The following is a 27,067-nucleotide window of genomic DNA, read 5'->3' as shown; positions in this document are numbered from 1 at the left end:
AAGTTCCTTTTGTGCTGCTCTGAGCATGTCATCCTGCCCACCTGAAGTCTCTGCGCTGACTTTCTGTGATTTTTTTTAAATTCTATACAAATTCCTTATCCTTATTAAGTCTATGCACAGCTCAGCATCTGAGTACATCTCAACTCTCATATGCTGTTACCTCCTGTACTCTGCCCACTCCTTATATCATGTTATTCCCTTTGTTTCCTCCTCCCATTCTGCTTTTCAAATCTTTCTATCTTAAGAGGTCCAGCACAGAACTTGTGGCTCTAGAGGAGGGGAGGCTAAGGTGGGTTTGTGCCCTAACCTTTGTGTCCTCTTGATCCTGGGCTACTCCGGAGGCTGGAGAGGCCCCTAGCATAACTTAGACAGCTCTGGGGTCCTGAGTTACAGCAGTCTCCCTGCACTGTTCTATGGGCTGCCTGATGTAGCCCTAAGTCGACATGCCCTTCCCATCCTGGCACAGCCCTTACATCAGCCCTGACCTCAAGAGTCAGCCTTAATGGAGTCTTTCCCTTGGCTTCAGTGAGCTTTGGAACAGGTCCATAATGAAAAAGGGGAATATATCACATTTACAAATGTTCTAGATGACATGACTGTTAAAATGACTGCTGCTGCCTTGTCTGCACTAGGATACATTGTTGCCGCCAGTTGAGCTACTCCAGTAGTAGTAGTAGGCATCCTGTATCTCGAGAGACCATGGATATGTGGCCTCTGAGAGGAAAATAATGTATTCAGTTGGTTTTATGGCAACAATAGCTGTGGCTGAAGAGACCCGCTCAAGAGAGACAATCTCTGCCACGTCTGTCACATTTAAAGGTGGTGTTTTGACCCTTTGGGCTCTGCCTTCTGCAAGCTCTTTTCTCCTCTGCTAAGCTGGACAGCTTCCTCTTGTAACTCCAGAGACCTTTGTTAAGCTCTTGTTTCCAAAGGCTCTGGACTTGAGTGTGATCTTGCCAGTTAACCACATCCACATCCATTTCTTTGAGGTCTCACTTGCACACATCCTTGAAACGCAATTTTGGATGTCCTTTGGGTCTTCTTCCAGATGCCAGTTCACTGTATCCTTTGGGATGCACCCATCATTCATTTGGCACACATGCCCAAACCAGCGAAGGCATCTCTGTTTGAGGAGTGTTTGCATGCTAGATATACTGGCCCGCTTGAGCACCTCAGTATTTGGTGACACACATGAAAGCTGTTGAGCCTGTTTTCCTGATGAGAGTATACAGTCCATGACTCACTCCCATACAAAAGCGTGCTGATAACATGCATGATACACACAGATCTTTGTGTGTTCTGTCAGTTGGTTGTTTGGCCATACCCTCTTGCTCAGTTTAGATATTGTTGTGGCAGCTTTTCTGATGCGGATGTTGAGTTCCATTTTAAGTGAGAGGTTGACTATGATAGTTGACCCCAGGTATGTGAACTTGTTCATCACTTCAAGTTCATAGGTGTTGATCCTGATGGAGAGTGGTTCTTCATCTCCTTAGCACATTATGTTTAACCTTTTTTAGGGTTATGATAAGCCCGAAGTCTTGGCAGGCTTTGGAAAAACTGTCCATGAGGTTTTGAAGATGGGCTTCTGTGTGGGTTGTCACTGCTGCATCATCAGCGAAGAGGAGGTGTTAGATGAGGGCCTCCTGAGTCTTGGTTTTAGATTTCAGTCTTCAGATTGAACAGTTTTTTCCATCAGATCTTGTGTGCAAGTAGATTCTCGCAGCTGAGAAACCAAGAGCTTGTTTCAGAAGCAAGGAGAAGATCCCAAATAGAGTTGGGGCAAGTACACCCCCTTACTTGACCCTGCTACGAGTCTGGAGAGACTGAGACATTGTATTGGACTGTGTCATACATGTTTTCATGGAAAGACTGAATCATGCTTAAAAGCATGGTGGGACATCCAGTCTTTTCTAGAAGTGCAAATAGTCCACTTCTACTGACAAGGTGAAAAGCTTTTGAGAGATCGATGAAGGCTACGTAAAGGGGCTTTTTTTGAACTCTGCATTTCTCTTGTAGTTGTCTCAGCAAGAAAATCCTGTCGATAGTAGACCTTTCGGCTCTGAAGCTGCGCTGTTATTTAGGGTAGATTCTGTCTGCAGGGGCCTGAAGTCTGTTCAGCATGACTTGGGCAAAGGCTTTTCCCATGATACTAAGAAGGGAAATGCCATGATAGTTGTTACAATTGCTCCTATCACTTTTTTTTTTAATAGAGTGTCTCCCATTTCTTGTGACACTTCATCTTCTTTCTAGCACAGGTAGAACAACTCATGAAGGTGCTGCAGCAGGATAGGTTTTCTGCATTTTATGACCTCTGATGGTATGCAGTCTTTTCTTGGGGTTCTTTCCATTGGAGAGACCATCTATGGTAAGGTTAAGCTCCTTGACTGTTGGTTCATCATGAAGTTGGTTCATAACAGGCAGGCTTTCGATGGTGTCGATGTCTGCATCTGTAATGATATTTTCATGAGAGTAAAGCTCACAGTAGTGTTCTATTCAGTGATCCATCTGCTTGGTGCAGTCATTGTTTCCCCTGTTTTTGATTGCAATGTGGCTGTCTTCTTTGAAGTGGACCCAAGGTTTTCTTGATCCCAGCATATATGTTTCTGATGTTGCCTGTATCAGTTGCTACTTGGATGCTTTTGCATAAGTGCAGCCAACAGTCATTTGTGCAACGTCAAGCCATTTGTTGTACCTTGGTTCTTGCCACTCTCAATGGTTGTAAGGTTTTTTCATTTGGGTCTCTCTTGGAGTTGGTTTGGGCAGTGTGTTTGGCCTCTATGACTGGTGTCATCTCACTCGAATATGCATCAAACCAATCATTAGTATTGTTTTCCTTCTTTCCAAGAGCTGCATCTTAGATCGTGTTTTTTTTTGTTGCTCCCATTTCTGCTGGGCACTTGTGGCACAATCACTGGAATCAAGGGCTTGTTGTAGTATGTTCTTATACTGCTATGACTTTTCTTGGTCTGCTATGTTACTGATATTAATATGAGGACATCCTTTTGCTTTAGATCTGTGTATTTTCTTTGGTTTAAGTCTAACCTTGCTGCATACCAGAGAGTGGTCTTTGTTGCAATCGGCATTTTGATAACTGTGGGTAATGAGGATGCTGTTAAGGTTATTATGTCTTGTGATGATAAGATCCAGTTGATGCCAGTGGCCAGATCTGGGATATTTCCAAGACACTTTGTGTTGTGGCTTTGTCTGGAAGAATGAGTTTGTTACACAGAGGTCATAATAAGAAATTCTAGCAGTCTGATTACATTCATCTTACCAGTTCTGTGTTGACCAAGATGGTTAGTCCATGCTTCTTGATCAGCTCCCACCCTTGCATTGAAGTCCCTTAGCAGGAAAACATATTTATGTTTTGGAATCATGCTGATGGTGGTATTCAACTGGTTGTAAAACTGGTCCTTGATGTCAGAAGACGAGGAGAGTGTTGGGGGATATACAGTCACAAGGTTGACTGGGCCCTCAGATGTAAACAAGCATAGTGCCAAAATTCTCTCTGATCCATTTGTAGGTGGCTAAGTCATCCCCAGAAGTGAGTTCTTGATGGCAAATCTGACTCCATGCTCTTGTGTGTTTTCAGCAATTTTCTCCTGCCGGAAAAATATGTAGTCTTTTCCCCTGAGAGATCCAATTGATACTAGTCACATTTCTTGGAGGGATGCGATATCCACATTGAGTCATTTCAGCTCATCATTGATCACGCAGTTTTACATGCATCATTATTTCTTGGAGGTCCTCAGATAATCCAATTGTCATGATAAAAACATTCCAGCACCCTATCTTTAAGGGTTCCAGCTTTTCTTTTGCTTCATTTGCCTGGTGCATTGGTTAAAGTCCACATGTCAAGTTATAAAACTCTAAGGTTCAAGTTGACCTAGTACTCAGTGAAATGGTGTGAAATTTGAAGAAAAATGTACTATAGAGAAGACTTATGTACTTTAAAGTTTATTACCAAAGACAGTCGGATAACTAAACACTAGTTCAGTTCCCTGAGTGGCTGTTTTTAGTAGTAAATAACCAAGATGTCCTGCACCTAACTCATTTTTTCTTTTTCCCTTCCCCCGCAAGCTCACAAGTAAATTACAAATACAACCCCACGGTATTTTCAACTGATAATGATCAAATGGGATTTAGAAGAAAATTGTTTCTTATTTCAGTGGCTAGGATCCTCTGACAATGTGCCACAGTAACACTAAGGTATCACATTGTTTTAGCTGCAATTAACTCATTATTTTTCTAACAGAACTTGTATTTCAGTTATTTTGTAACTCAGTAAAGTTTATACTGTTAGCAGAACTCATTACAAAAGTGCACGCTTGACATTTCTGTGAATGGGCTTTTGTTTTCATTTTCCCCCTATTGATTGTTCTAGTGACCCTTGAACTTCAGGTCACTAATGCAGTCAAAGCCTTACATGATCAAAGACCTACATTTTTGCTTTATCTTTCTGCACATCCTTGTAGGAGGCAATGGAAAGAAATGAGACTTCCACCAGAATGCATGACAGTAGCATTCAGTGCTTTTTAATGGTATCATTCAGCTCCTTTCCAGGTCCGGATGTTGCTAAATAAGGCTGAAAAATATGTTTTGGCTTACACAGTTCATGTGGTACACAGTTGCCATGTGTGCAGGACCCAGTTAAGGCAGGGCTAAAGGATCAGTTCTAGGAGGTCTGAGGTCCTCACAAAAAGTTGGTGATTTTTGAGGAAAACAGATGAAAGAAGATATTTTTAGAATATATTATTATTAGATTCTGAAGTTATGCAGAGCATAATGCATTTCACATATTTCAAGCTGTTGAACATTAAAAAGCAATATTTATATATCCTATCTTGATTTTGAGGGCCTGATTTTCTCCCCAAATCCACCCCCCTTTGTATCACTTGAATAGTGCAAAGGGGCAGACATGGGGTACATTTAGTCAGTTTAGACCTCTCCAAATCAGTCATTTTGAGTAATTTAAGGGTTAAACTCACTGCAGTTGTTAATATGAAATAAAGTAGACTACTGGAGTAAGAACATTTTGTTAATAAAATGGCCATTCATTAAGTGAACTTTTGACCTAAACCTACTTTATTCTAGCTCTGAAAAGAGTCTCTTTTCATTGGAGTATTCCTGATACTATCAAAATATTTGCATGTACACCAGGAGTGGGTGGGTGAAATGGCCTTAATGTAATTATTGAATTTTGCTTTATTTTTGTGGTGTTTCGATAGGGGAAAGATAAGTATTGGTGCCCAATGTGATGGCATCACAGCCTTTTTTTAAACTACCACCAGTGAAAAGTGGTGATATAGATAACCAACTATTACCTCCCACTCTGCAGAAATCTGACTACTGGTTAAGTGTGACCACAGCTGTCTGCGGGATTACTATAAAATAGGGCCCTGAACCTGCAAATGTTTACTCACATGCTTCAATTTAACATGCTTGTAAGGCCTGGTCTACACTGGGGGGGGGGGGGAATTGATCTAAATTACACAATTTCAGCTACGTGAATAATGTAGCTGAAGTCTACGTACTTAGATCTATTTACCGTGGTGTCTTCACTACAGTGAGTCAACTGCTGCCGCTCCCGTCGACTCTGCCTGCGCCTCTCACTGAGCTGGAGTACAGGAGTTGACGGGAGAGCACTCGGATCGATTTATCGTGTCTAGACTATCCCTGCTGAATCGATCACTGCCACCCATCCGGACATGACCTGGGATAGTCCATAAAATAAAAAAAAAAATACAAACATATATAGTACACTATAAACAGACACCCTGTTTCGTATATCAATGAGAACAGACCTTTGAAATTATCTTTACTGTTGCTGAATTCAAGTGTCCAAAAAAAATCACTGGAACACTTTTTTCCCAGATAATTAGCATTTAGTTTGGTGACTCTTTAAGTATTTATTTAACCAGTGATCCTCCTAGAGGCTCGTATGTGGCTTTTTCATGTACCACATGCAGTTCTTGTCAAATCCACATTTGTTTGGGCTTCTTTCACTCTGCTTGAGATCAAGCAGAATAAGAAACATACTGAGCCTCCTCTTGTACTCAGTCACAATCATTTAGCTGAAGAATAACTCTACTGAAGTAAATGGGGTAATGGTGGTGCAAAACTGGCATGCTTTTTCTTCTAGCATTTGCAATGCTTGCAAAGTCACCTGATAGTACCTTCATCAGCAGAATGAAGGGCCCTTAGGCCACCATGACATCTAATCAGTTGACACTTGTTGATAACATGCAACATTGACTAATGGAGCCTGCATTGATAAAGTGGGTTTTGCACGGACCATATACATAGAGGTTAGCTGTGCATATTCCTTGGCCAGTTCGGAACCTATTCAGCAGAGTCCAAAGGTGACGTGGCAGGTCAAATCCTGGCGGTTAAATGGTTGGATCAGTGACAAGGAAACATTCCAAAGGTTTTTAGCTGACCACTTATCATGCCATAGGGTTGCTGCTGACAGATTCATGTTTGGCAGTTGAGACCACAATGGACCCCTTAATGTCAGTCATGCTCAGGGGTGACTGAAAATGTCCATGTACGGTGAGAGACCTGGATTGGCACATAACTTTTCTACCACTCTGGCTGTAGACACTCTGTGATGAATGTGTGGAGGTGCTTTGTTACTCAGAATTGGTAGCCATGGGACAGGAGTGGGGCGTGGGTGCCTTCAATAACATGCATGATCAAGTTCAATTCAACATCTACCAATTTAGTGTAAGGTGAATGATGCCACACAGGGGCACAGTCTTCCACTGAGGAACAGCACAGTGCTAGAGCTGCTATGTGAAGTGTCTATGTGCTTGCACCCCATGTTGAACTGGCTAATTTGCTGATTAGATTATTCCTGGTCCTGACTTTGGTAACAGCCTTTTTTAGATGATAGTGGAAAGTCAAAGAGCAGTCCAATGTGACACCAAGGTAGACCGGTTTTGCCTTATGTTTCAGGCATTTTCTGTTGAGGAAGATGTCTAACTCATGCTAGTATTGTGGAGGTGGATGATGCCTGAAACTGTCTTGGTCCCACTTGGTTAAAGGTGCCAACGGCTATAGTAGGTTGCCACCTTGGTCAGGTTGGCATTCAAGATGTTCTCCAATTTGGTGAAAGAGTGCCACTGGATATTGTAGCAGATGTCATCTGCATAGATAAACTTGCATGACTGAGTCAGTGGCAGGTCATTTGTGAACAGATTGAACAGATGGGCACAAGCACAGAGCATTGGGGTAAGGAATTGGATTGTGTTCTCCATGCACTTGTTCTAGCACCCATATATACATGAAAATGCCTGTCATGAAGTAGAAGTTCAACTATGTTTATCACGTATGCTGGGAGAGCTCTTGACACTTTTACCAGAAGACCAGTGTGTCATACTGTATCATAGGCCACTGTCAGATCCAAGAAAACAGCTCCTGTCTTCAAGTTCTGTTGAAACCCATTTTCTATATATGTAGTGAGGGCTAGGACTTGGTCACATACACTTTGACCCTTCTGGAAGCCAGCTTGATTGACACTGAGAATTGTCCCCACCTCTGGAGATATAAGGACTTTAAAGATGACAGACAGCAGAGAGACTGATCGGTAGCTTACCGCATTGTGTGGGGACTCGCCGAGTTTTAGAAGAGCGTTCACTTTTGACATCCTCCAGAGGCTTGGAAGCATGGGCAGCGGGTATAAGAGGCCAGGAGAGGCTCCCCAAACAGCTGGCCCACCACCTTTGGAATGCACTGCTGGTGAAAGGGAGCTCTGGCTGTAGTCTTGCCTGGGCTCTGTCCTGAGGCCCTGTTCCCACTTGTCCTCTTTCCACTCAGGGGCGGCTCTAGGCATTTTGCCGCCCCAAGCACGGCAGGCAGGCTGCCTTCGGAGGTCCCCAAGCACGCCTGCAGGAGGTCCTGGGAAGCCGCGGGACCAGCAGACCCTCAGCAGACAAGCTGCCAAAGGCAGCCTCCCTACCGCCCTCGCGGCGACTGGCAGAGCACCCCCAGTGGCTTGCCGCCCCAAGCACGCGCTTGGCGTGCTGGGTCCTGGAGCCACCCCTGTACACTGAGACCCTGCCCTCTTTGCCTCTTCCCGTCCCCACTCCACCCACATGGGGGCCTTGTAGGAGCAGGCGAAGAGGCGCATATGAATGGTGAGCGGCCGCTGACTGGCAGGCAGGCAGGAGCTTAGAGGAGGGAGCAAAGAGGGAGGGGATGAAGAGGGATGAGCAGTGGACCAAGGGACCTCAGAGGAAGGGGCCAAACAGGGCTGGGGATGGAGCATGGGTGCAGCTTTGGCAGGAGGAGGCAGAGCATGGGCAGGGCCATGTTCAGGAACACGCAGCCTCCCCAAATGGAGTCACACACCGCCCAGGCTTGGCAGGCTACCCACATTAACAACCCGTGTCAGGAATTTGGATAACCATTGATGGGCATTGGTGCCAAGATGTTTCAGAAATTCTGGCAAAATATTGTCAAATCCCTCCACCATTCTGGGGTTTGAAGTTCCTCAGTAGAATTCTTACACATAATTCTAGTCATAGCTAAAGTTATGCCCTATTCTACTCCTCCCTGCCCATTTTGGAAGTCTTTCAAATCCCAAATGCTGCTGGCCCTAGAGTACATTTCAAATCCCATCAAATCTCATCCCTTCTTCTTTTTTTTTTTTTTTTTGAAGTTCAGGTGTCCCTGACCTGATCATCTCCTTTTCTCCTTCCTTTCTTCTCCACTCATCACCAGGACACAATGATTTCTGTAATATGGCTTTCAGTGGTATATACTTTTTCTACCTTCATCAATTTTGCCACCTAAACATATTCCAGAAACTGCCCACAAGCAAATAAATTTCCAGTATTTCTTTCAATCTGCCTACAATTCTGTTTGTATTTAAAGTCAGTGCTTTGGAAGTATATGGCCACTGAGTGATGGGACAGCACCCCCACTCATGCCAGCTTGCTTTGACTGAGATCTTGGGCCGTTTGTTAATTTCCAAATATTTCAGTACTAGTGCTTTTTGGACTCCTTTTTTAATTCCCCAAAGCTTTTATCTTGCCATTTTCTACCATTGTCAAGCACCGCTCTGAGTGAAACACTTGTGACAAATTAGGGTCATCCTGGGATTTTCATTACATCATCATTAAAGTTCAGCACCCTCACACCATGCACAGTACTGCACAAGTCAAGAGGTGCATTGTAGAATTTTGGGGGTTTTGCCTGTCTCTGCTGAAGACAGATTACCAGACTTGATGCAACTATTGATCTGAACAGGTATTGCAAACCTTGTGTTCTCATGTAATTTTGCCCATGGAGTTTCATCCTTCTGACTTCTGTTTCCATCGAAATGAGGTCGAAAGGGTTGCTTATACCCAGCAGGCAGTCTAGCAGCTGAGTGTAAGAAGTCATCTTGGTAGATTTCAGCTGCTGATTGTCAACTCAAAGCTGCTGTAGAAGTGCTAGTTTGCAAAGAAATTGCTACAGAGCATGGACCCAGTCTTAGCAACCTTACTTCACATGGGTTGTTCTTAATCTGACAAATAGTCCCATTTAAACACAGATTGGGAGTGGGTCCTTTACTAACAGAAAGATTTGTATTGCCAGACTTCTACCTGGCTTCAATTTTGTGCAAATGCAGGCATTTCTCTGTGTGCACAAATGAGCATTTGGCTAGTCAGATCAAGTAGTAGAATTGTCCAGTTATGCAAACTGCATGAGTAAACGCTTGTGCACATACAGAAATGTATATGCCCCTAAAATATACAAGAGCACAAAACAGAAGCTGCCTGACAACTTGGTTTTTACAACTGTGGAATACTTGGGAATATACTGATATTGCAGAGGTGGGGTAGGTGGAAGTTAAAAGTATAAATAGCCTATGTTTGTTTTCTTAACACATTTTAAAACAATTATATTAATTTACAATGTGTTTAAAAAATGTATCTCCTCTAAGTTGGACAATTTTTGTGGAAACTGACATCTAGTGTTGTATTGGGGGAGATCTAGTGTGGCTGAATAGACTGTAGGCTTGGGTGTCTGCTATAGTCTCGGACCTTCTGTCATTGATTACTTGTGGTGTCAATGGGCTGATTAAGCTTACTTTATAAAGTAGGCAGAAAACACAAAACATATTGGGACACCCAAAGGAAGGGTTAGTTGCAGGGTCAGATCCTGCTCTTAGAGCTGGGTTAAAAACCCTGCAGAAAGCCTATGAGTTTCAGGCCCTAAGACACCACTGTAAATCTGGAGTAGATCTGGTAAAGGCATTAATTAAAATCAGAATTTGACTCATAAAGGGATTTTGTTCTGCTCTCACTCCCTTCTTAGCAATAGTGGGTCACAAGATTAGCATTAAGGGGCTTTGTGGAAAGATGTTAAAGAAGATTGGAAGAGCACCAGGATGGCATGCTAAAATACCAAAGTTAAGAGTGAAACGACGAAACAGTGAGGAGTGAGGCAGGATTCACTACTGGAATGACTGTAATTGAGACTTCTGAGGCAGCAGTTTGGCAGCTGGGGTTGCTGATGAATGAGAGTAGCGATGTAGGCAGAGGTTGAGTTTTGAAGGGCTTTGTAGGAGAGAAAATTATGTTTTGTATTCTTTGATTCCAAATGCAAGAAATCAAATTATTTGAATAATCATAAGTGTATAGATTAGCACCAAGATTCAGATGTCCAGAATACTTTCCAACCAGATACTGATAGGGGTACATATTGGGGGAGATTCTACACAACTCAGGTATTCCTACACCCTGGAAATTCTCAGCTGGCTGATCAAGTCAACTTTTTACATGAGCAGCACAGTACAAGGAGTTTTCACTGGGGTCAGAATCTGACCCAATATTTTAAATTCTAAAACCTATGACATTCCAGAAGGCTCTAAATGATGGGATTTTTGTCTTTACTCTTCCTAGATGGGACCAGTATGTAGATCATAAAACCATATTAATTTCAAAGAGATAATTCATTTCAGTAGAACTTGCAAACATTCCACATGCTGAAGCAAAATAGACAAAATAAACAGCTCTTATAATATTCTGATAAGTAAACAATTGGATTTCTCTCCCAGGCATTTTATTTCTCAGTTGACTCTGTACTTAGATATTAGAGCTTTTTAGAGCCTACAAAAGAAATGTGAGAAGTCTGTGAAACATATATCACTCTTATGACCTATTGTATAGGGCAAAATATTGTGCAGGTGTTTCTCAGTTTTCATATATGTACTATATGAGCTGGAGCAGGAATGTTAGCTTCTCTTAACCTGAGACATAGAAGGCCAGGACTGGTGCTCCAATATTTTTAAATTCCATCTCTGCTCTCAGTACCTGAACTGTTGCACATGCAGTATACAGAGCCAATGGTCTCCTCCATAAACATGCATGGAAGGAACTTTATTTCTTCATGTAAAAGGAGGAATGTTGGCTGCATGGCCCTTGATCTCCCTCCCTGAAACTCTGTGGATGCCATTCCACTGATGCTCCTGGAACTGGATATTTATGGAGTTTTGGAGCAGGCACTATTCTCTGTTCAATCTGTGGATTTATATATGGAAATCAAGGAGGGAGTTAAAATCTGTTTTAAAGCATTATTAACTGTTTTTGCTGAGACTAAGTAGACGCAGGGGCCCTTAGCAAATGTTAGCATGATTTCTCCAACGAGACTTGTTGCCAGGTGGAGAGAGAACCATCAGAGCTCTATAAAAGGGTAGAAATTCATGCAGCATAGCTCCTGTCTCCACAGATATGGGGGTAGAGGGAAGCTTCGTTGCCTTCCTTGTTTGATGGAATGATTCCAAGAAAACTTCACAAGGTGAACATCCTGGAGTTTTCTGCCTCCTCTAGCAAGGATGTTACCGCTTAGGGAGGGGGGAATCTGTTCCTTTATGTTATCATGTCCATGTGTTAGAAAAGGATATTTATGACTATCAGAATTATTAAAAAATTACTAGAGGACTATCACAGGGCACCTCCATCATGACCTGGTGAACCACACTTCCTAGCCAGTTCAGGTAGTTTCACAGTTACAAGCACACACACTGAGGTTTTTTTTCTTACACACTAACACGGTACAATGCAGATTTACAGCAAGGGTAGGTTTCCCTGCAGCCCTCACGCCTCAGCCCTCGCTCATTCTCTGAGCCTCCTTCTCAGCTACCCCTTGCTTCCTGTTTCATCCATTTATATTCTCTCAATTACCTTGTTAGCTCAGTGATTGCCACCCAAGTGCTTTCAATCCCCCAACAGAAAGCCTATAATTAATTCCAGCTGGGCCTGCAGCCTTCTTCAGACTTCAGCAATGTCAGTGTCAAGGTGCTGCTGATAGTGCCCTGTTACACACCTCCCCTTCTTTCACTGAGGCCTTTTCTTGCCTCTGAAAGAGGTCTTCTTCACTGCTCATGCATTTCCCTCTCTTTGGGGTTGGGATTCTACTCAGTGTCAGTGTCCTTTGGGGATAGCCTTTCATGGACTACCGGTGAGGGTCTCCTGCCTTCCATCCACAAAAAGTACACTTTGACAATGGAGATTATCCCTACAGCTCTGCCTCAGCCCATAGGTCATCACACCAGTCACATCCCCCAAATCTTTGTTCCAGTTTACTTGGCTCTGGGTTTATATCTATCCACATGGACTGTTCCTGTAGGGCCATCATTTTTGGGATCCCTCTCTTCCCCTGCCTTATCTTTCCCCTGGTTTGGGAATGCCAGAGTAGGTTGGCCCACCAAGCCTTCCTTGTCAGGAACCCAACCCCCCTCAATTCAGCTTGTTCTTCGGGGGCGGGGGGAAGGTCAGCTGAGCCTCCACCCTCTTTGGCTTCTAGGTGTCACTGCTTTGTCACCTTGGCTTCACTGTCCTCACATTTTTCTCATCTCCCCCAAGTCCTCCAGTGTATCACCTCTTTCTGAGCCTGTTTTCTTATGTCTAGGGTTATCACACACTGGACCTGGAGGACTCCTGAAGGGTGTACGCTCATAGGCTTTTCATGCTGACCCACCAGTTGGGGTCTCTTCTCCCACTTTCTACCCTTTCTACATAAGAGGAATAGGGTCCAATCAGTTCCTAGCGTTACTGCGTAAGGTAATGACTTTACTATCCCTACTCATTGTCATCTAAACTTCCCTGCCACTTCCAAGGGGATAAAGGCCATGGGATAAATGCTCTTTTCCCCATGTATACAATAGATCATTACCATTGCCCCCACCTGTGCCACTGCTGTCTTACCAGGGCACTCCATACAAGGGAACATGCTGCCGCTGAATCAACACCACCCCTTGTCGTTCTTCTGCTGACTTTGATAGAAATCGTTCTTATCCCAAGTCCCATTTTTACACCTGTCCACTCTCAGAACCTATAGTCCATGTAGGGACAGTCACTCTTTGTGTCCTTTGCCCCCACACTGGTAGCAGACTACTGCGCGGGCATCTGAGGCACCATTGCTTGCTCCCCGCATTCCCTGCTTGTGTTTCGCTGTATGAGATTCTTCCGCCTTCCTTTCCCCACCTTTGGTCATTGGAGTACACAGCCCTTTTTGCGGAAAATCCACTTCCATAAACTCTTCTGTTAATGTCACCTCTGCCTCTAATGATTCAGGCTGATGCCTGAACCCAAACCCTTGTCTTCTCAAGGAGGTTCTGTATAAGCTGCTCCAAAATAATGGAGTCAATTAGGGCCTCAGTGTCCTGTCTATCCAGCTGCAACCACCAAGTGGCCCCCGCTGACAATTTCTGCACAAAGGCCCTGAGACATATCCTGCTGTTCCATCTGGCTGTCCTGAATTTTTGGTGGTATTTCTCAGCTGACAGGCCAATCCTGTTCAAAATAGCAGCCTTCAGTGTATCATAGTCTTTGGCCTGGAATTCGCTCAGGGCCACATAGGCTTCCTGAGCCTCACTGGACAAATGAGAAGCTAGCCAAAGTGCCCATATACCCTTGTCCACTCTGGCGCTAGTAGCTACCCACTCAAAGGTTAATAAAAAGGCATTGGGGCCATAATCACCATTCAGTCTCCAGTCCCCTGCAGGAGCAGTTGCTGTACCTCAGCTGCTCCTTGATGAATTCTTGCAACATTCGCAGTTGCTCTGCCTGCCAACTCAGAAGTGCTTGCCTCTCCTCCTGCTGGGTCTGCTGCATCTCCTTTTATTGTTCCACTAGCCAGTGCAGTATCTTGTCCATGGTGCCTGGATCTCCTTCCTTCGTGCAGGTCCCCTCAGCAGGCTTACAGCAGGGGTAGGCTTCCCTATAGCCCTCAGCCCAGGCTGACCCTCTGAGCCTCCTTCTGAGCTGCCTCTTGCTTCCTGTTTCTTCCACTTATATTCTGCCAGTTAGGTGACTGCCATCTAGGTGCTCACAATCCCCCAACAGAAAGTGCATAATTGCCTCCAACTGGGCCTGCAGCTTTCTTTAGGCAATGTCAGTGATTAGGGTGCTGCTGATAGTGCCCAGGACAGGTATCATCCATAGGACCTACTGGAGTGGAGTTTAATCCAGTTACACTTTATAGGCATATTTATTGCCTGATGCCAAAGGTAATGTTATCAAAACTAAATTAATACATATGATACATGATTGTCTAATGGCTCCTTTCTAGAATAATGCCTTTAGACAAATGGAATTAATAAAAGAAACCAATTTGGACAGAGATGCAGCAGACCTAGTACTAAGATACACCAGGACAAATTCTCTGTCATAAATAGGTATAACTCCATTGATGTCCATGGAGTTTTGTTTGTTTACACGAGCACAGAAAATAGCCCATCAACTTTAGATAATTTGAGTAAAGCAAAATGAGAGCTCCTGAGCATCATGAAATTATAACAATAAACTGCAAAACCAAAACCACACCACATACTGATATATGAATTGTTGTCTACTGTACAGAGTGAAATGTGAATGCTTCCTTTTTTTTACTTGAATAATATGAACATGTAATCTTATGTGCCAAACCATTTGAGAGCATTCTACCTGTTTGCTCATCACATTTGTTCAGGTATTCAATTTGTTTTGGAATTTGGGTACTGCTAACAGCAATCAAGATGATTTATGTATACTTGTGTAACCTTTCCATACCCAATCTTCTACACTGCATTGTTACATAAGTATCTTTGGGTTAAGAGAATTCAACAGCATTTGGAGAGACATTTTGATCTTGTGGAGAGGGCAGTGGGACTGGGAATCAGGAGATTTGGTTCTATTTTCAGTTTTGCCATTGACTTGCTGTGTAACATCAGGCAGTCTCTTCACCTCTCTGTACGTCTGTTACCACTCCACCTTTGTTTGTCTTATGTACTTAGATGGTAAGTTCTTTCGGGGCAGGACTGGCCTTCAGTACTTGTTTGTGCAATGCCTAGCACGATGAGGCCCAGGTTTTGGTTGGAGCCCCTAAGCTCTACTATAACATAAACAATAAATAATACTAAGTGTTAGTGAAAGTTTGTGAAGGGTTAGGCATGCCGTTTAAATCTACAAGTGTCATTCCTTCTTTAGATAGTCATATTGCTATTGCATGTCTCCTGGTGTCTGGACACTAGGGTGACCAGATAGCAAGTGTGAAAAATTGGGACAGGGAATTGGGGATAATAGGCGCCTATATAAGACAAAGCCCTGAATATTAGGACTGTCTCTATAAAATCGGGACACCTGGTTACCTTACTAGGCCCACTCTTTGCCACCCATGTGTCCAGGATAGGATACTTCAACATGGGAGGAAAGGGAAATCTATGAAGAAGATGCTTGGAAGCCCATGGTAGCAGAGGACCAGTTCCCAAAATACTATTTGTGATCTTGCCTTGAAGTTACCAAACAGCCAAAGAGTCGTAACCTGGTTTGTCTTGATTGCTTTTTGTTGGCTATTCTTTCACAGTTGAAGAAAGGAAAAACAAAGTTTGTACATGTTCATTTTGTCTAGTTCTTTCCTCATGCTGTGATTTTGTGGGGGAAATAGAAGAGAGGTCAAGATACACTTAAAGTGTTTTGGGGGGGGTGAGGAATGGAAGGAGACTGTTCTGACCATCACAATCCACAATTTGGAAATGCTTGTTAGCAGAGCCTTTATATGTAATTATAAGAAACAGTATGTGGCTCATTAAGGGCAAATGACTGCAGTGAAACCATACTTCACTATGACACCATTGCACATTGAATAATTGTGTCTCTGTTTGAAATACTCAGACAAATCTTGTAGGGCAAAGTTTAAAGCTTGATATTTCAATGTTTGCATTTTAATTGCATGGTGATCCTGATGTAATGTCTTAAATGTTGGTACATAATCCTCAAAAAGTAATGCAAGACTAATGAACCTTGCAAAGTATATGGTCAATAAAATTGCTTCTAATAAATCTATATATGCTTATTTCTATTAAATATTATAATAGCCAAAGAACAGAAGGCTCTGAATTGTTTCTTTTGGAAAAAGACCAAAACAATCTCAGGATGTGAATGTGCACCCAATATGTTGTCTTCAACCTTTGAAGTTTATTCTCCCATAAGCTTACATGATTAACTTTCAGAATTATATATCAACAGAAGATTAGAACCCTTCACTTTCTGAATTCATCTATTACCTGTGTAATAGCCAGCAACTATTGCATAATTATGACTTAGTTTTACACTCTTGTAACTTCTTCCACACCTAAGTAATCCTCAACAAAATTAAACAGCCCCAATCTATTCTAGAGTGTATATGGGCAAATAGGTCACCACATACACCTTCTGGGATTGTCCACACATCCAAATATTTCGGTCACATAGAGATAAAAGCTTGCAGAAACCCAGAGCATTATGTTCTGTGAGACCCTCTCCCAAATCTACAAAGAACAAAGGTATACATTCAAAATATTAACAATAACAGCTTCGATTATATGGTACCAAGACTGGTTTGAAAAGCATTAGGCTTTTAGCTAGTGAGTTACTTATAATACACAATCTGGATTTAATTAAAAATTACATCATACTATAGCTAGAAAGATGATAATCTGTCATTTATAAATTAAATACTTACTGCATACTTACCTGAGTATAACTTGGCACCAAACCCCCATGTGTATATGTTTATAAAACCTCTATGCCAACAATTTGCAGAACTATCAGTTTAGATAATGTTGCACCAAATATCTATGTTTATAGTTATTTGTAACAATAGAGCACCAAGTAGTATCACTGTGAAAGTTTAAATCAGTGGTTCTCAATCCAGGGACTGCATGCGGCCCAGTCAGCACACAGCTGCAGCCTATTTGACATTGTCAGAGCCATACAGGTAGTATATATATTGCGTGGATGCAGCCTAGATAACACATAGAGAGCTGCATATGTGGCTCACAATGGTAAATAGGTTGAGAACCACTGGTTTAAATTGATAAAAATTGAAAAAATGTGTAAAAATAAACATTGATATTCTCCAATGAAATTATAAAAAATTAATTGTGCCAAGTCTACATATAAGCACTTCCTTGGAGAATAAAATCTTTCCCTTGCGGCCTGTATTCTGCTCTTCTCCCGAGCCTGGTTGAGGTACAGTGGAGTTTTTATATTAAATTAATTATAATTATATTATTTATTACATATTTCATTTATATTCAAAGTGTAGAGCATGGATTAGCCCTACCTCACAGGAGGGCTGTGAGGATAAACATATTGAGGCACTCAGCTCCTATAGTGATAGTGACCGTATAAGTACTTTAGATGAGTGGATAGCTTGTCAGTTTTAGCCAAAACCTTTAAATATGGTAATATTAATGCCTCTCATGAAAAGGAGAAGACTAAAAAAAAAGTACAAAGCTCAGAGAAGTGTAACAGAAAAAATATCAGCCATGAAGATCTATAAAACTAGGAGTTGCTCATATCAGGTGATGTAAGGTTTTTTCAGAAGACGCTGGGCTGAGGACCCGTTTAAAGACTGTTGTTTCACAAAAGCCTCTACAGAGGCCATGGACGTTGTGCAGAGCAGGCTCTATCAGTCTGTCGTTTTTACTTTTTTATTTACACATTTGAAAATAAGACATTGGAAGAAATCCCATGTAGTGATTTGCAAATGTCTTGCCCTGCTGTTCCAGCTCCAACTAGAGTCACTCTCATGCACCCAGCAGGGATGTAGGGACACGGGGACTGAGCAGGGTTTTTATTCCTGCAGTGATTCATCCAAGTCACTGGGGATGGCAGTGGTGTTAACACTGAGGGCAGAGGGAGATTGACTCTCCTCTTCTGCTTTCAGTGCCTTTCCATGCTGGTGCACAACCAGCTTGGTGCTGATGGGGAGAAGAAGATGGGAGGAGGCGACAGGGAGGTGAAAGGACCAGAGTTTGAGGGGCAACGGAAGAATGGAGGGCAGGTTGGGAAGAAAGGGAGTCAAAGGAAACAGTTCTGTTCCCTAGGGAGATGTACAGCTCAGTTTCTAGTTTCACTTTGGGTTAGACTTTCCACATCTGTATAAGCTACATACATAGAAACAAACTCCTCTACTTCACTAAAGTTTGTCAAAATAAATACTATCCTAACAGTACATTAGTAATCTAGTTTTTCATTAATAGCTGATATATATGAATATTGTCTCCTGGGAATTATTTCAGAAAAATAAAAGGAGGGCAAAGTTGTGTCCGCATCCGTACCTCTACCTCCCTGCTCAAGCTGTGGCTCATTGTAGGGAGTTAGCAAAATATTCCCATCCTGGAGGGCGTCTCATTGATGGCCGTTCCATGGCAGGGATTGGGGCCTGGGTCCCTCTGCTCAGCTCCAGGCCAGGCCACCGCTGCTGTTTCCTGTCCGGCTAATGGGGACAGTGGGGTGATGCTGACATCATGGAGATTTGGCCTCTGGTCCAGCCTGTCCCACAGCAGCTCTCACGGGCCTGCGGGGGAGACATCACTGTGCCAGCTGGTGAGGAGCTATGCAAAGTCAGGAAGGGGGGCCACTCCGCCTTTGCCCCATGGCAAAAAGCACCCATAATTCTCTAGCACTTGTGAAGGTGGAGTCTGTGCTCATTTGCTTTCAGAAAAGTTGATCCTCATGGTAAAAAGTTTAAGAACCACTAGAGAGCACAGGGCAGGGAGCACAGGGCAGGGTAGGGAGGATCAAGTTGGTCAGTTACCTACCCTGTGTGAGAGAGGTGTATGGGAGTGTGTGTTTGTTACCTCTCCCGTGTGAATCTTAAAGATAAGAAGGTAAATAAAAAGAATCCATCTGTGTAGTATTTCTTTTTAATAAGGTATCAATCAACTTGATGTTAATTTGAACATTTGTACTGCATTGCCATTGAACTCGCTTGAATATGAGTAATTTTACCAGATGTCCCGTATTTAGCATAGGGAAATACGGTCACTCTGTGTATGGATCTTATACCAATAAAGCTAGTGTGGCCTAGTGCTTAGCTCATAAAATGGAGTCATATGTTCTGGGTTCTATTCCTAGCTGTGCAACTGAGTTGTGGTGTAAATCTGGAAAACTTAAACCTCTCTATTCCCCAGTTTCTCGTTCTGTTAAATAGGGATAACAATACTTTCCTGCCTCACAGGTGTGTTGTGAGCCTTAATTAATTAATGTTCATCCTTGTAAGAAAGTCACTAGAAAAGGACAACACATTATTTATTTTTATTATTCTCCTCCTCATCCGCAACTTCATCATCACTAGCTTAACTTGCTCCTGGTATTAGTCAATAATGAGATCTTGAGGCTTAGAAGAGCCTATTGGGTGGAAAAGGGAAACCAGAAAAGAGGGAGAAGTTCCACAAGTGGTGGAATGGAGGTTGAAGTCTCTTGCACAACAGATACATATTTTCCTGGCCTCCATCCTGCCACTGAACAGACTGGAAGTAGACAAGTATGTGACAGAGGAGTGGCAGAGGTACCTGCCCCAGCTCAGCACAGAGTAATTTAAATCTCCAGTGAGTCTTGGAACAACAGTGGAATACAGACTATTCTCTTACCCTTGATGACAGTAGGACATTGTGGAAGACAGTTTCTGGGTAGGATGTAAGGGCAAGGAAGAAGAGTACAGCCAACTGCAACTTTATAGTAGATATGTTGTTTTGTGTAGTTACAATTACTTTGGCATTTGAAAAATCCAGTTTTTTGGATCATTTGGCTGTTTTTTGAGTGTGGATCTACTTTTTTGTGAGCAATGCCTCGTTGTAGGTTAGTATAATTTGTTGAATAGCTTTGCAATGCCATGTCTGTCTAGATTATGGAGTACACATTCTTTTATCTTTAACATTCATGGAGAGGAGAGAAAACTTTTTAAAAAGTTGATTAGGCTTTTATACCTGTAACTAAACTGGATACGATGAGTGGTAGGACCAACATCTGCAACATTCTCATCAGTAGTTCTCCTGGAAAGGAAAAGTACTTGACTTCCCGGTAGCTCATTTTGTATTGTCGGAGAGAAAATCCAAGGATTGTGCCTGAAGGAAACAAAAAGCACGACTTACTTTTCTAGCTTAAGCACTAGTAACATAATATGAACATAAATGTGTGTGCAGTAGTTGCCATTAGGTGTCTCAGTGGAACATACAGTGTTTTTATGGACCAGATTCTCATATCCTTACTCACATTGAGTAGTCCCATTGAGGTCAATGGAAATTGCTTCTGAACATGAGTAAGAGCATAAGAAGGTGGTTTATTGTTTGCACTATAATTTTATTTATTTATTGGATTATAGAAAAGATTTTTCAGTCATTAGGTGCCCAGTTAATGCTCCAGGTCCTTTTATAATATTAAAATATACAATTTCAAATAAAAACCAGTAATGCACTGGTCATATAGCCTGGGGAGAGAAGGAATCTGTGAGTTACCAGGTCACAAAGCAAGTTATAGAGCGAGCACATTGCTCTGTGGATGGAGCTGTCCTTAAATTCTACTTCAATATGATTGTGATTGTTCTCTTCAGAGGCAATGTGTAGGGAGGGGCATGTGCGGGTCAAGCGCTCCCTCAGATTAGCCTGCTGGAGGTGGGGAGGAAGAGGTCTCAGTCGTTCTCTCTCTGTACTTCTCTCCCTGGCACATTTGGCCACATTCCCCTGGCAGCTGCATGTGGGGTGGGATGGAGCTGCTTCTGCCTGAGAGAATCTGGCTGGGAGGCAGCGGCAGCCCGCTCCCTACCCGGGCTCATCTGACAGGGACAAGGGACAAGCATGCTGGGGCATGGGGGGGGGAAGGGTGGCTCCAGCTTGCTCGGCCCCTGTCCCCTGACAGCAAGGCCCAGCCGGGAGGTGGGTCCCCGCTGCCTCCCAGCCATGCTCTCTCAGGCAGAAGCAGCTCCATATCCTGCTCCCTGCCCAGCTGCCAGGGAGAGTGGCCAAATGTGCTGGGGGAAGCGCAGGGAGAGAAGGACAGAGCCCTCTCTCCCGCAAGTAACGTGGAGGGGGGGAGAACATGGCGGACTGGGCGGGGCTCAGGGTGGTGGGGGGTGTCACTGGACAGAGGAGACACATGGGGCTGTTATGTGTCCTCCCCTTTAGATTCTGTGCCCCCCCCCCCCCAGTATAGAGAGGCATCGGTTGTCTATGGTTCTCTTCTTTGTATGGGAAACACAATTCTTGTGCATAAAGAATCCATTGGAGTAATGTATATGGACACTTCATTTCTGCACTTCATAAGCACTATGCTGAATAATAAGCAAGTAGAATAGACAGGCTTCTTACTTAGGCTCTGATCCTGTAATTATCTTCAGATGGATGCATCCTGTTGCCCCACTGAAATCAATAAGGATCTGTGAGTATGTCAGGATCCAGACCTTATACTGTGTTATAAGGGCTACATTTTTCTGGTCCAGTCAGGCCTTTTTTGCACATAGTGGAGAACTGGGGCCTTACTATGTGTCTGGTTCAGTGGATAGTTCTGTGAATATTATCTGAATGTGAAAGCAAGTTACTGCAGCTCCTGAAACTTGAGATGCCAAGAATTTCTGCAGATTTTTCTGGTTTATTCAATATGCTGTTTAGTAAATCACTATATGTCAATCGTAGAATATCAGGGTTGGAAGGGATCTCAGAAAGTCATCTAGTCCAACCCCCTGCTGGAAGCAGGACCAATCCCCAGACAGATTTTTGCCCCAGATCCCTAAGTGGCCTGCTCAAGGATTGAACTCACAACCCTGAGTTTAGCAGGCCAATGCTCAAACCACTGAGCTATCCCTCCCTCCTTGAATGTCATATTACAGTGGTTGCCTAGCATTCTATAGTGGAAGGAATCAGAACTTCTGAGATGCAGAGAATGATCTAGAGGGCTGAGCTCTAATCTTTGCTTTGCAAATGACATCATGTATGGTTGGGGCAAGTCATTTAACCTCGCTGGATCTCAGTTTTCCCTCTTGTAAAACTGGTATAATGATACATAATGTACCTGCCTCAAAGAGGTGTTTTGAAGATTAATTATGGTCAGATAATGTTATCAGCAGTGCAGGAAAGGATTTAAAAGAATAATTCCGTCCAGTGCAGGAGTCACTAGTTGAAATTTTATGGACTGTGCTGTGTAGGTCAGACCAGGATGATCATAACAATCCCATCTGACCTTAAAATTTATGAAAAATAAAAAAGATATTTAACATGACTTTAGTAGAGATTTTAAATATTTAAATACCACATTTTATATCCTTGCTATAGAACATATTTACAATTTTTTTAAGTGACTGATGAGTCTGAAAAAGATATGGCAAATTTTCTTAACTTGTTTCAATTCAGTCTGTAGTGCTAGCTTTTAAAAGTCTTAAACAATGAGACAAATCAGCTTATTGATGTAGTGGACCTTTAAAGATAAAGTACAGCGATAAGATTATCTATCAAAATAAATCAGGAAGCAGGGCCTGATCTAATGTCGCTGTGAAGCAGGGTGCTTAACATCTCTTAGCAGTTGCTAGTACCCTGCAGGATCAGGCTTGAAGAGGCTGAATGCTGGAGCTGGCCTTTTTCAGCAAGAGTTTCAGGTTTCCGATTCAGTCTGAACATTGTACTGAAACAAAGCCTCACGTTAAATGTTCCCACAACCTGTTGCACAGGTTTTTCCTCTCTATAAGTAAAGAGCAAGCAATCTATGATATCAGAAGCCCAACTTTCTGAATGGTAAAATAGTGCACCACTTCTGCACTGTAGTGGAGAACCATTTTGTAACAATCTTTTGGCTTCTTCAAGACAAAAATCAATACTGTTTTTTAAAGTCAGTGAGTGGAATTTTAAAAGATAACTGTGGTACTGCAACAAAACCAGAGCCTTGGTTGAATTGTACAGTTATTCTTGTAAACAGAAAGAACTGAGGTTGGGAATAATCAGAGACTGGTTTTAGGATGTACCCATCACAGATGCAGCTGAGTTCCTGGAAAACTCCCAGCTTGTGGGACAGTCCCAATGGTGGAGTCTTTTGTTGTCTTTCATGCATCGATTGACATTTTACTAACGAACTCACAATAGACAGTGCTAAAAGTGCAGAGGACAGTGTGATCTCTGTTGGCCAACTGTGAGAAAACACCCAGCTGCTAGAACTTCTTCCTTTATTTGACTAGAATGTGGGGATGGAGGGAATTTTGATGTTGTGCTCCAATTTCCCCTGGGACACATGAGGAAGGATAAATTTGAAGAAAGGAGATACAAGGTGAAAACTTAGTTGGGAGAGGAGAAAAGAGAGGAAATCTGCCATGAAGAACGTGGGGCTTCCAAAATCCTAGACCCAGCCTTGGGAATATTTTATTGCAGATTTTTTAGTGATTATATTCAAATGAGATTCAGCATGTTTAAACACAATGGACAAAATGGTCCAAACCATTATTATTAGAATTATTATTCATAGAAAGAAGAAATTAATAAGGCTGGCAATGGCATACGGATGAAAGTGGGTAAATAAGTTAGATGTGATCTTATAATACATATGGCATAAAAAAAAAGGCAAATGTGCTTTGGGATTGTTTATACTGAGCCATGATATTATAGGACAGGGAGAAGCATGACTCTGGTGAAACTAAAATTGGAATATTGCATTCAATTCTAGACACTTTCGCACCAAGAAGATGTAACAAATTTAGAGTGCCCATTTCTCCCTATTCATATCTTAGAAACTATACCTGTTTCTCTAATGGCTAGGAAACATGATAATTGTCTATAATTATTGGAAAGGTATAAACATCAGGTGGAGAGTAATTTAGTATGCTATAACTAAACTTTCTGCAAGAAGGGAGACCAAAATTAATACATTTTAACTAATTTTTGAGAATAATTTATTTATGAAGATGATTCTTATTCTTTTTCCTTTGAGTAATAGTGAATATAAATGATGTATTTTTCTATGTGGGCATAACAAAAGGTGTCTTTTGAGATTCTACAAGAGGAATCTAAGCACCAGCAGTTTATTTTGAAAGATAAAATATGCTTCATCTTGTAAAATAAATTTTAAAATGAACATAAAAATCCTTTTATCGAGCACATAAAGAACTTCTTAATCCAGTCTATACTACAATGTGGGCTTGGTCTTGAAATGGTAGAAAACTGTTCCAGGACCTGGCTCATTGTTTTGTATAGATGGAATAGATGGCAGGCCACACACCTTCAAATAGGATTTAGTTTCTACATCAATAGAACCATCTGGTCACAGTTAGAAAATTAGCGGTGGACTCTAATCCAGAACTAAGCACTTCTGAATTCTAGGGAAATTTTAAATCTAATCTCCTCTCTAGTGATGATTTTTTTCCTGAGCTCATCACCTTGATATCTGAACTTTGTGGCTGGATCTTTCACTAAGTCTTGTAGCTTCAACAGATTTCTTCCCCTGAAATAACTGAAATATTGAAACTAGAACAGAAATTCTCAAAGATAAAAAGACAAACAATTTTGAAATGAACAATAACAGGAACTCTGTTTTGTAAAACCATTGAGTTTCCAGTTTTTAAAACTAATCATGTATCCCTAACTTGTTTCTCTATTTCAGAAGCATGCAGTTATGGACATAAAGGACTGCAGATTTATTTACAGAGCATATTTCTTAAATAAACTTTATTTGCAGAATATTTCAGAACAAAATATATAAAAATAAATTATTTTTATTGTTGACATGATCAAAAGCCAGACATAGCTGTTTCAAACTCAAAACATCAACATGTATTCCACAAGAAAATTACTAGACCGTGCTTCCATTACAAGGTACAAGATCCGAATTTTCCTTACTAGTGCAAACAGAAGACATCAAAACCTGTCACCTAACTGAGACAGAAGTTCTTACTCTTCCACTAGGTAAAAATAACGCACCAAACTGAGGGTAGCTATTAATGCTGATTCAGCACCAGTCCTGCACCAATACTGGGAATAATGTTCTGTTTTCAATAAGACATAATGAATAACTAGATGCCACTGATTTACATAGGTAGCAATGGAACCTGCCAGGTCAGATCTGAGCACTTGTCCAGTACTTTGTTCCTCACAGTGACCAGACACAGTTGCTTCTGAGGATGGTGCAAGCTCTCAATTTGAAACATATATGGAATGCAATAAGCTTCTTTCTCACTCTAAAAAGTTAGTGGTTGGCTTATGCCCTGAAGCTTGAGAGTTTATATCTTTTATATGACTGTGTATGTTCCCATAATCCATATAAAAGTGTAATTTTTTGAATCCCACTAACCTCATGGATCTAATGATATCTTGTAGCAGTAAGCTCTATACGCAGATTATGTATTTCATAAAAAGTGTTTCTATTAATAATTTTAACGTGTCTTTCATTTTTATTGAATATTCTCTTGTTCTTTTGTAAGGAGCACTTGGTTTACTCTCTCAACACCCACTAGGAGCATTTGATTATTTTCCCTACACCTTTTATTATACCTCTACCCTGTCCTTCTTACTCATTTCCTCTCTGAACTGCACACTAGTGTTTGAAAATCTCCATGCCTCTAAATAATTTTTATAGACCTTTTCTATACATATTTCTGTGACCTGAGCAAAGCTTTCACGTTAGCTGTCCACATTCACCGCTAGACCTTTTCCCTTGGGGCTTACACTGAATTTAGAATTAGCAATGAGTAGTTCACATTATTCTTTCCAATTACTTTGCATTTGTCAGCAGCTAAATTTCATATGCCACCATATTGTCCATTCACCAAGATTTTTTAAGTCTTTTTGAAATCCTCACAGTTTTCTCTAGGTCTGTCTATCTGATATATTGTAGTTCACTCCCTTTTCCAGAGCATTAAAAAGTATAGTAAACAACACCAGTCCCAGTACAAGATGTTGCAGCACCCTGCTGTTTAATCTGTTACTTTACTGAAAACTGACCAATTATTTGTACTCAAAGGCTTTTGAAAGTTCAGATGAATCATATGTGCTATTTCCTCTCTTTTAGCATGTGTGAGGTTTTCTAGTTGATTTTTCTTTACTAAAGCCATGCTAGTTTGTCCCTGTCCTGTCATGTTCGTAGTCTGGGAGTACAGTGAGTATAATCTCATTCCATGGGCAAGTATTAACAGAAGGGTAAGGGAGGTGTCATTTGATTTGTAAGCATCTACAGAATCATAATTTCAATGGTGTCACTGTCTAGGGCATGGCAGGGAGGACTTGCTGCCTCCCTCTACCCTGCACCTCTGGCTCCCAGCTCCAGGTCCTCCAGTTCATAGAAATTTTGATAATACAGTAATTGGAAATGGGTTGAATTCGGTATCATTTGAAAGCCCTTTCTCGTATGAACACAGTAGTACCAAACGTGACAAACCTAAAACAATTATGTAGATATATATTTGAAAAAATATTTAAAAATCAACTTTTTAAAATTGTACTTTAACAGAGAGTTGCATTGCTTACTTAAAGAAAAAAAAGATCTGTGGTAATCCCGGAGAAGTAAGTCTTGACAAGTAGGACTGAGAACATTTATTCATGAACATCATCATCAGTGTCATCTCTGTCTAGTGCATCACTGCTAGACACATTGTCACACTAATCCTTGTCTGTGCTACACTCACACAGGTCCATACAAGGTAAACATTTGCTGCATGGAGAGCATTGGGATTTGATTAGCTGTAGGATTGATTCGGAAGCACGTGGTATTTCACACATAACTGGTGTCATTGTTCCATCTTCCAAGACCCATCCATGCTTGATAGGGGAGGATAGTTTTGGATGAACTCGATAATCCTGGAGCCA

At 41.8% G+C, this 27,067-nt stretch overlaps 1 protein-coding gene across 1 annotated transcript in view; it reads right to left on the bottom strand.

Annotated features, from left to right (window-relative positions):
- The window catches only part of SLC1A3 (solute carrier family 1 member 3), an 85,034-nt gene that overhangs the window by 39,361 nt on the left and 18,606 nt on the right, over positions 1 to 27,067 (bottom strand). Inside the window, exon 3 of the mRNA XM_032772035.2 lies at positions 20,225 to 20,362. Within this exon, the coding sequence (XP_032627926.1) occupies positions 20,225 to 20,362 (138 nt within the window). The remainder of the gene's footprint in view (positions 1 to 20,224; positions 20,363 to 27,067) is intronic.

The sequence above is a fragment of the Chelonoidis abingdonii genome, chromosome 6 (genome assembly GCF_003597395.2).
Source record: "Chelonoidis abingdonii isolate Lonesome George chromosome 6, CheloAbing_2.0, whole genome shotgun sequence".
Classification (NCBI taxonomy): domain Eukaryota; kingdom Metazoa; phylum Chordata; order Testudines; family Testudinidae; genus Chelonoidis; species Chelonoidis abingdonii.
The sequence above is the reverse complement of the archived record's forward strand: the minus strand, read 5'-3'. Positions and strand labels throughout refer to the sequence as shown.